General features: G+C 57.3%; 1 protein-coding gene across 1 annotated transcript in view; it reads left to right on the top strand.

Annotated features, from left to right (window-relative positions):
• Positions 1–3,145: 3,145 nt before the first annotated feature.
• Ccdc57 (coiled-coil domain containing 57) overlaps positions 3,146–10,395 on the top strand; it is a 54,925-nt gene continuing 47,675 nt past the window's right edge. Inside the window, exons 1-3 of the mRNA XM_090351539.1 lie at positions 3,146–3,607; positions 5,969–6,077; positions 9,027–9,128. Coding sequence (XP_090207665.1) covers positions 3,201–3,607; positions 5,969–6,077; positions 9,027–9,128 — 618 coding nt within the window. The 5' untranslated portion in view covers positions 3,146–3,200. The remainder of the gene's footprint in view (positions 3,608–5,968; positions 6,078–9,026; positions 9,129–10,395) is intronic.

Genomic DNA, 10,395 nt, shown 5'->3' with positions numbered 1-10,395 from the left:
TGTGCAGGAGTGTTCAGGTCTGTCTGAGGGCAGGTGCAGGGGTGTGGGCTGTGTGAGTGTGTGCAGGAGTGTTCAGGTCTGTCTGAGGGCAGGTGCAGGGGTGTGGGCTGTGTGAGTGTGTGCAGGAGTGTTCAGGTCTGTCTGAGGGCAGGTGCAGGGGTGTGGGCTGTGTGAGTGTGTGCAGGAGTGTTCAGGTCTGTCTGAGGGCAGGTGCAGGGGTGTGGGGCTGTGTGAGTGTGCAGGAGTGTTCAGGTCTGTCTGAGGGCAGGTGCAGGGGTGTGGGGCTGTGTGAGTGTGTGCTGGAGTGTTCAGGTCTGTCTGAGGGCAGGTGCAGGGGTGTGGGCTGTGTGAGTGAGTGCAGGAGTGTTCAGGTCTGTCTGAGGGCAGGTGCAGGTGTGTGGGCTGTGTGAGTGTGTGCAGGAGTGTTCAGGTCTGTCTGAGGGCAGGTGCAGGGGTGTGGGGCTGTGTGAGTGTGCAGGAGTGTTCAGGTCTGAGTGCAGTGGCATGGGTGTGGGCTGTGTGAGTGTGTGCAGGAGTGTTCAGGTCTGTCTGAGGGCAGGTGCAGGGGTGTGGGGCTGTGTGAGTGTGTGCTGGAGTGTTCAGGTCTGTCTGAGGGCAGGTGCAGGGGTGTGGGCTGTGTGAGTGTGTGCAAGAGTGTTCAGGTCTGTCTGAGGGCAGGTGCAGGGGTGTGGGCTGTGTGAGTGTGTGCAGGAGTCTTCAGGTCTGTCTCAGGGCAGGTGCAGGGGTGTTGGCTGTGTGAGTGTGTGCAGGAGTGTTCAGGTCTGTCTGAGTGCAGTGGCATGGGTGTGGGGTGTGTGAGATTGTGCAGGAGTGTTCAGGTCTGTCTGAGGGCAGGTGCAGGGGTGTGGGGCTGTGTGAGTGTGTGCTGGAGTGTTCAGGTCTGTCTGAGGGCAGGTGCAGGGGTGTGGGCTGTGTGAGTGTGTGCAGGAGTGTTCAGGTCTGTCTCAGGGCAGGTGCAGGGGTGTTGGCTGTGTGAGTGTGTGCAGGAGTGTTCAGGTCTGCCTGAGTGCAGTGGCATGGGTGTGGGGCTGTGAATGTGTGCAGGAGTGTTCGGGTCTGTCTGAGTGCAGGTGCAGGGGTGTGCGCTGTGTGAGTGTGTGCAGGAGTTTTCAGGTCTGTCTGAGTGCAGTGGCATGGGTGTGGGCTGTGTGAGTGTGTGCAGGAGTGTTCGGGTCTGTCTGAGGGCAGGTGCAGGGGTGTGGGGCTGTGTGAGTGTGTGCAGGAGTGTTCAGGTCTGTCTGAGGGCAGGTGCAGGGGTGTGGGCTGTGTGAGTGTGTGCAGGAGTGTTCAGGTCTGTCTGAGAGCAGGTGCAGGGGTGTGGGGCTGTGAGTGTGTGCAGGAGTGTTCAGGTCTGTCTGAGTGCAGTGGCATGGGTGTGGGCTGTGTGAGAGTGTGCAGGAGTGTTCAGGTCTGTGTGAGGGCAGGTGCAGAGGTGTGGGCTGTGTGAGTGTGTGCAGGAGTGTTCAGGTCTGTCTGAGGGCAGGTGCAGGGGTGTGGGCTGTGTGAGTGTGTGCAGGAGTGTTCAGGTCTGTCTGAGGGCAGGTGCAGGGGTGTGGGCTGTGTGAGTGTGTGCAGGAGTGTTCAGGTCTGTGTGAGGGCAGGTGCAGAGGTGTGGGCTGTGTGAGTGTGTGCAGGAGTGTTCAGGTCTGTCTGAGGGCAGGTGCAGGGGTGTGGGCTGTGTGAGTGTGTGCAGGAGTGTTCAGGTCTGTCTGAATGCAGTGCCATGGGTGTGGGCTGTGTGAGTGTGTGCAGGAGTGTTCAGGTCTGTCTGAGTGCAGGTGCAGGGGTGTGGGCTGTGTGAGTGTGTGCAGGAGTGTTCAGGTCTGTCTGAGTGCAGTGGCATGGGTGTGGGCTGTGTGAGATTGTGCAGGAGTGTTCAGGTCTGTCTGAGGGCAGGTGCAGGGGTGTGGGGCTGTGTGAGTGTGTGCAGGAGTGTTCGGGTCTGTCTGAGGGCAGGTGCAGGGGTGTGGGCTGTGTGAGTGTGTGCAGGAGTGTTCAGGTCTGTCTGAGGGCAGTGGCATGGGTGTGGGCTGTGTGAGTGTGTGCAGGAGTGTTCTGGTCTGTCTGAGGGCAGGTGCAGGGGTGTGGGGCTGTGCTTTGATTTGGCGGTTTAGGGAGATATCTTGGATGAATCCTATGCTGAGGCTTCCCTCCCAGAGGTTGGGGTGGCCGCTGGTTGCGGGGAGCCTCTCCCGCCTGGGCTCCATCCTGGAGTCCCCCTGCAAAGTCATGGTGCTGGAGGGCATGCTCCGAGTCCATGTGCTCTTCCGGGGGGGGGGCAGTCCTGTTTCTGGGCCTTGTGTGTTGTGTGCCACTGATGGGCCTTGAACTCGGGGCCTACACTCTGTTCCTCAGCTTTTTCTGCTCAAGACTGGTTTTCTACTTTGAGCTCCAGCTCCACTTTTACCTTTTTGGTAGTTTAGTCAAGATAAGTCTGGTGGATTTTCCTGTCCCGGCCAGCTTTGAACCACGATCCTCAGGTCTCAGCCACCTGAGTAGCGAGGATTGCAGGTGTGAGCTCGTCGCGCCCAGCTTCATCTGACTTTTATATCCCTCCTGAACACACCACACCCTGGCTAGGTGCCCAGCTATGGTGCCCAGAAGTGGTTGCCTAGTGTGCTTTCCTCTGCAGGGAGTCCCATCAGCTGGCTTGGTGTGTGTATAGAAACCACCACCTCTGAGGTGGCAGGCGTGACAAGGACCGGGCACTCTAGAGCATGCGTGACCAGCCCTCGGGATCGGGCGGCCACCCTGGCTTGTCCATAGCAGATCCAGAGACAAAGAGAAGCGCGGAAGTTTTGTGGACTGGTTAGCAGCTTAGCAGTCATTTGATAATGCTGATTTTTTTTGCTGTTTTTGGTTTGGGATGCCAGCCTTCTTTATTTCCATTACTTTACCAAACGCTCATCTGTAGTGATAGAGTCACAGATATCATCCCGGGCGGGAATCTCAGCCCTGGAATCAGTGTGGGATGAGAGGGACCAGGTCAGGCTCGACCTAGCTCAGCTACTCAAGAGCCAGGCTTCAAACTGTGCAATGCTTGGGGGCCTTGCACAGTCGGCGGGCACAGTGGAGGGGAGGCTGGGTCCCCGTGGTGTGTCCTCCACAGGTGGTGGAGGGGAGGCTGGGTTCTCCAATGCTGTGCCCTCTGCTGCCCTCTCTCCGCTGCAGGCGTCACCATGCTGCCTCTGTGCTCCGAGCAGGCCCTCAGCCAGCTGCTGGTCCGCAAGGAGGAGGAATGGCGGGAGCTGCAGGCCCACCGAGCCCAGCTGCAGGAGGCGGCTCTCCACGCCGCCCAGAGCCGACTAGAGGAGGCGCAGGCGAGGCTGCAGCGCTTGCAGGAGGACTTTGTCTACAATCTGCAAGTGCTGGAGGAGCGCGATCAGGAGCTGGAGCACTACGATGCCTTGTTCACCCAGGCCCGGGCACAGGAGGAGGCCAGGCAGGCTGAGACAAGTGAGCTCAGGATCCAGGTGGCCAAGCTGAAGCAGGCGCTGGCCCGGGAGGCCAGGCGTGTGGAAGAGCTGCAGCAGCAGCAGCAGCTGAGGATGCAGGAGCACCGGCTGGAGCTGGAGCGCATCCACAGGTGAGCACCACCATCCACAGGGAGCACCATCCGTGAAGGGCCCTGGCAGGCGCCGAGGCACCCAGCCCCAGCCAGCTGCCTGGCCACCGCCCATGCTCCCAGTGCCTCCAGAGTCCACACCGCGCCAAGTGGTCTCCGAGTGCGTGCTGAGTAAATGTGGGAAGAACAAAGCCCTGCATGTTTTGTTCTCTCTTCCAGGATTCGGAAAGTAGAGCATTTTGAGTTGGTTGAATATTTTGAATTTATTTATTTTTGTCAGTCCTGGGCTTGAGCTCAGGGCCTGAGCCCTGTCCTAGGCTTATAAGCATGACACCCTGCATTAAACTGTTGGTGGAAAAGGCTTCCCTTCAAATCTTCCAGACCCAGGCCAGGAGTGTGGACTCCTGGTACGGTGCTTGCCTAGCATACACAAAGCCCTGGGTTCAATTTCTTGGTACCACATACACAGAAAAATCCAGAAGTGGTGCTATGGTTCAGGTGGTAGAGCCCTAGCCTTGAGCAAACGAAGCTCAAGGACAGTGCCCAGGCCCTGAGTTCAAGTCCCAGGACTGGCCAAAAATAAACAAAACTCTTCCAGACCCCCTCCCTTCTCATAACTGCTGCATCTGTGGGTGTGATGTTAGCGACTGGATAGGAGATATACAGATTTGCTTTGCACCTGACAAGTGTAAAGATTTTTTTTCCCTAGACATACTCTCCTAATGGAAACTACATTGCTTCAAATACAAAAACCATATGTTTTCTAGCTACAAGGCCGCTCTGTAGGTCAGGTAACAGGCCAAAGTGAAAACCACCGAGAGGTTAGTGTCGTTCTCTTCAGTGTTGGAGATCTGGCTGGCCCGTCCCCGCCTGCTGGGGGCCTGCGCTCTGCCATGGACTCTGAAGGGTCTTGGGGGGCTCACCACAGGATAGCAGAGGGGCATCTGGAGCAGTGAGGATGCATGTGGGTAGACAGGGCCACTTTGAGGAGAGCCCTGGTCTAGGGAAGTCCCAGGTTCTCATGGCCCCTGCCCATCTCAGCCTAGATGGTAAAGGCCCAGTGCAGGTATCCCAGTGGGTGCCACTCTCCCAGGGGACAGGCAAAGAGCCAGCCCCTTGCAGGGGAGCAGCGACTCTGTAGGCCCCATCACACCTCACATCTCAGCCCTGGGTATCAGGTTGCACCCCACATGTCCTCACCCCTCACTTTCTCTCCCCTCTCTCTTCCTTCCCTTGCTTTCTTTGTCCTGATTTTTTCTTCATGAAAGTTTTGAGAGTTAAGGTGATTTATGTTATCTTGTGATAATGTGTTATGTTTTCTTCTTCTTCTTCTTCTTCTTCTTCTTCTTCTTCTTCTTCTTCTTCTTCTTCTTCTTTTTTCTTTTTGCCAGTCCTGGGCTTGAGCTCAGGACCTGAGCACTGTCCTTGGGCTTTCTCAAGGCTAGAGCTCTGTCACTTGAGCCTCAGCACCACTTCTGGCTCTTTCTATGTATGTGGGGTGCCGAGGAATTGAACCCGGGCCTTCGTGCATGCTAGGCAAGCACTCTTATCACTAGGCAAAACTTCTAGCCCCTTTCTTTTTTCTTTTCTTTTCCTTTTTCTTTTCTTTTTTTTTTTTTTTTTTTTTTTTTGCCAGTCCTGAGCTTGAGCTCAGGGCCTGAGCACTGTCCTTGGACTTTCTCAAGGCTAGAGCTCTACCACTTGAGCCTCAGCACCACTTCCAGCTATTTTCTATGTATGTGGTTGTCCTCTTCTTTTCACATTGGTTTTTTTTTCTAAATCTGTGTTCTTTTAGCCATGCTCATGCAGTTTTTTCAGCCCCACTTTTTCCTTCCATCCTGGGCCTTTTGTCCCACGCAGCCCCAGGACTCTATTGAGGTATTTCTCTTATCAGGTTATTTCTCTTACCTATTTCTTTTCTTTTTCCGGTCCTGGTGTTTGAGCTGAGGGCCTGAGCACTGTCCCTGGGCTTTCTCAAGGCTCTACCACTTGAGTCACAGCATCGCTCTCAGCTTTCTCTCTGTACATGTTCCTGAGGAATTGAACCCAGGGCTTCGTGTATGCTAGGCAAGCACTCCACCACTAGGCCACACTCCCAGCCCCCAGTGTTCTTTTTCTTAGCTGGCATCTTCTGTTTTCCTGAGTTGTGTCTGTGAAGCGATGAAGACACAACTGTGCTGGCCTGTGGTGATGTGCGCTGGGTTGTGTTCTCTTCCCATGAGGAGGCAGCAGGCAGGTGGGATGCGCAGCTGCTGTTCACTGAGCCTGACTGCAGCTGCCTGAGAAAGCATGCCCCACCCCTGTGGCCTGCTGCTGCATGCTGCGCGCCCATGCATGCCTGGCGAGGGCTCGGCCGTGCTGACTGCAGCTTCTGCTCCACAGTGAGAAGAACAGTGAGCTCGACCAGCAGCAGGAGCAGTATGAGAACCTCAAGTGGAGGCTGGAGCGGAAGCTGGAGGAGGTTGACGGGGAGCTGGCTCTGCAGAAACAGGTAGGAGGCCTGCTGCGTCTCCTGGGGACCCCCTGCCGCCTGCCTTGGGTGTGGAGGGTGTGAACCAGACCCTGTTGGCTGAGCGAGTATCGGGACGGAGCGGAGCTCAGGGCCTCCCAGAGAGTGGCTGGAGGGCACTGCCGTGGGTCTGCATCTCTCCACACAGCCACTCGAAGCATCCTCTTCCCTCCTGTCAGCCGAACCAGAGGCTCAGCCCCGTGCCACACTCCTGCGGGATGTCCCCTCGGGACGGTGGCATCTGTGGACTGGCGAGGCTGCGGAGGTAAGGGTGAGGCGTCTCAGGGCACAGAAGTGGACACTGGACACCCATTTCTTGGGTCTGGACCCCAGCACAGAGCACGACTGCCCTTCTGGGTGTGCCTGTGTGTGCATGCGTGAGTGAGAGTGTGCGTGTACGCATGTACTTGAACCTGGGTCCTTGAATGTTGGGACTTGGTTGTCGTGGCCTTGACCAGTGTGTGCAGAATCTGCTGTGTGACAGTGGCGATTTGGAAATGTGGGTTTGCACGTTCCTCTCAACAGACACTGACATGGTGTCTGGACTGGAACTGGGAATTGGTACGCTGTCCCATGTCTACCTCTTCTGGAAGAGCAGCGCTGTGGGGGTTGTTTTGATCTGTTTGCACTGATGATGAAGGTGTCATAGGACAGGTACGGCAGGGGCTGTCTGCCAGCTTTGGAGCCAGCACACTTCTCCAACAGGCGTAATCCTGTGCCCGAGTCCTGGTGCATGCAGACTGCTGGACTGCATCTCCCTGCCTGCATAGCCGCTTGAGGGTCAGCCAGCGGAGGCATGGCTCCAGCTGGCCAAGGCTGGGGTCCTGAGGGGTCCCCCAAAGGAGGTTTGGAGCCAAGTGTGCCTGGAAGGATGCACAGGACTCTGTCTCATTGACCTTGTCCTCACCCATGGTCACTCTTCTTACCCACTGGGGCCAGCAGGGGCCCTGTGGCAGCAGGATGGGCACTGGTGCCTCTGCCCCTCTGATCTGGACATGGGGCCCAGCCGTACGGCTTCTCCTGTGCCTCTGGGACTCCATGCTCCATGGTGCCTCATGGCTTAGTGTGATAGTGTGGGCTCTCTTGTGTGTGTGTGTGCTGGACATGGGGCTTGAACTCAGGGCCTGGGTGCTGTCCCTGAGCTGCAGTATCCTTTTGTGCCACTGACTTTTTAGTGGTTACTTCGAGGTAACTGAGAGCTCCCTGGCCAGCCTGGCTTAGAGCCGCAGTCCTCTCAGATCTTGGCCTCCTGAGTAGGTGGGACAGGCACAAGTCACCTCGCCCCGCCCCGCCAGTTCTAGGGAGGGCTGCTGAGCAAAGGACTCTGATGAGGGCTTCTTGGAGGGAGGCAGGCACCTGTGCATTTGGGGTTCTCTGCAAGTTAGGGCTGGCAGGGCCAAGGTGTGGCTGGCCTGCGGGGCCTTGCGAGCTGTCAGGTGATGGGGACCTGTGGGGCTGGAGCAAAGCAGTGACGTGAACCCAGCTAACCCGACCGAGGACGGCCGTGGCTGGAGACGGGGCTGTGGGTGGCCTGGGTCTTGACTCCAGTGTTCTGGGTGGACTTGGAAGGGAGAGCCAGCGGGACATCAGGGGTCTGAGGGGTTGCAGGATACCTGGTTTGGGCCAGAATCCCAAACACAGGTGGAGACAGCTTGCTGCTGAGGGCTGTGGACATCATGCGAAGCGTGTGGAGAGTGGACTGTCCACCAGAGGTCTCCACAGGGAGGCTGCCACTCTCTGCAGGGCCAGTTAGGCCTGGCCCTGGCGCGAGGGGGCCACGGCTCAGCTGGGGTACGTGCATGTTGTGTGGCCAGCAAGATGTCAGGCGTACCCGGGAATCTGGACACAAAGGGGAGGGGGGCGAGCAGGGAGCCCAGCAGGCGGCAGCAGCAGGCTGGGCTCTGGGCGCTGGCTCTCCCTGCTCCAGCTTACTCGGGGGCTCGCCTGCCCCCTAGTGGCCGCGCCACACCTGAAGAGCCTTCTTCCCGCCGTACTGGCATTCCAGCAACAACTCTCATTTGATCCCTGGTACTCTATTTTTGTTTTGCAGAGGATTAGAATAAATGAAGTATTATTCACTTATGCCTTCTGGTTTTTTTTTTGCTCCACTTGTGCCTCAGCACCACTTCTGGTTTTTTCTGTTTGTAGTACTGAGGAATTGAACCCGGGTCTTCATGCAAGCTAGGCAAGCACTCTACCACTAGGCTATGCTACCGGCCCTCACAGCCAGAAAGAACAGTGCTCAGAACTAAAACATGTTATAGGTGCAGGTACAGAGCTAATGCATCCCCACACCGCTGCACGGTCCCGAAGGGGCTGCATGAGTGGGGCAGAGGCAGCCGCTCTGCTGACTGCGTGCTCAGGGACACTCCATCTCTCAGCCCTGCTTTAAAGTCTCCGAGTCTTCTCCCAGGGATGGCTGCGGGACCTCCCCTTCGTGAAATAGAAACAGAACAGGGGAGACATGCAAGCCCAGCTTCTCTGTGTGTTCTGAAGGCCTGCTGCTCGTGATTCTGATGGCTTGGGGTCCAAAGGCTCAGCACGAGCCTCTGATGAGGACCTCCATCCTCCGTAGTCACAGGTCCGGGGCGTGGAAAGGGTCACATGCAGACAGGCCTGCGTGGGGCTGGAGGCAGGCATGAGGGGCCCAGCACAGCCAGCCCTGCCGGTCTCTCCAGGGTCGCTGTGGAGCGGGAGGGCGCTGCTCTCAGGCCTCAGCACACCGCCCTGGTGGAGCAGCTTGGGCCTCTGCTGCTGTCCGCACAGCGCAGTGCTCACAGAGGCAGAGGATCCCTCAGCCCCCAGGGAATGCTGTGCCGCGGTGGGGTCTTGTCCAGCCTGCATCCTGTCACCTGGCTGGCCAATGCACAGGATGGGCCAGCCCCGCTGTCCTTCCCTTACTGTCCCCTCACTGTGACCCTTTCGTTCTAGGAGCTGCTACTGGAGTTTGGGGCTGAAATGCAGAAGCGGGAGCATGAGTTCCGACTCAAGGCAGATGACATGAGCAGCGTGGTCTTGTCCCACGAGCTGAAGGTAACAGGCCTCACCCGGAAGGCTTCGGAGCTTTCCCCCTGCAGCAAGCCCGTCCTCTCAGCGTCGAGACTGCTGTGGAGTGCTTGGGGTGCCACACTTAGTCAGGAGCCCTGGTGCCCAGGTCCACCAGTCCAGGCCTGGGGAAGCACCTGCTTCCAATCACCCCCGGCCCCGCCGTGGCTCCAACGTGGCCTGCTCTCTGAAGGGCGCCAGCCTGAGGCCCAGGGGCTTTACCACCTGTGTAAAGCTGGCAACATGGAGCCAGAGCTCCGTCCACACTGGCAGTCCTGCCTGTGCCCTGCCCAGGGAGAATGGGCATGGTGGGGCAGGTGCTAGCCACAAGGGGCGCGGCGGGCAGGACTGCCTCTGCTTCTGGTATGGGATGGGTGATGGGGTCTGCTCCCTGCCCAGCCCATTAGGCAGCCCCATTTCAGCACCCTATCTTTCAAACAGTCCAGCAGAGGCCCAAGGCCTCTACAGTGTGGCCTCAGGCCAGGGTGGCCCCACAGGACCCCACAACGTCCCCTTGAGAACCCTGGGCAGCAGAGGCCACACAAGAGTCACGCAAGAATCCCGTGAGACACTTATCTCCAGTTAGCCACTCAAAAACTGGAAGAGATGCTATGGCTCAAGCGGTAGAGTGTTAGCATTGAGCATACAGAGGTGCAGGGACAGAGCCTAGGACCAGAGTTCAAGTCCCACAACTGACAAAAAAGGGGGGGGCTGGCAGTTTGGTCTAGTGGTAGAGTGCTTGCCTAGCGCATGCACAAAGGCCCAGGTTCAATTCCTCTGTACCATATACATAGAAAAAGCCAGAGGTGCTGGATGTGGTGGCTCACGCCTGTAATCTTAGCTACTCAGGAGGCTGAGATCTGAGGATCAAGGTTCAGAGCCAGCCCAGGCACAAAAGAACCTGAGACTCTTATCTCCAATTAACCTCTAGAAAAATGTGAAGTAGGCTTGGCTCAAAGGTAGAGTGGTATCCTTGAGCTGAAGAGCTCAGGGACAGTGCCCAGGCCAAGTTCAAGCCCCATGACCCCACCACCCCCCCACATACAAAAAGCCAGAAGTGGTGCTGTGGCTCAAGTGGTAAAGCGCTAGCCTTGAAGAAAGCCCAAGGACAGAGCTCAGGCCCTGAGTTCAAAACCCAGGACTGGCCAAAAAGAAAAGAAAAGAGGGAGAGAGACACCAGTGGACTTGAACTGGTCTGTTTTGAGGTGAGTGTGAACACATGCAGGACCCTTCATAGACCAGGACCCCAGTTTTG

This window comes from Megascapheus bottae, chromosome 17 (genome assembly GCF_031878675.1).
Source record: "Megascapheus bottae isolate mThoBot1 chromosome 17, mThoBot2.hap1, whole genome shotgun sequence".
NCBI classification, from domain to species: Eukaryota; Metazoa; Chordata; class Mammalia; order Rodentia; family Geomyidae; genus Megascapheus; species Megascapheus bottae.
This window is presented reverse-complemented; position numbering and strand designations above follow the sequence as displayed.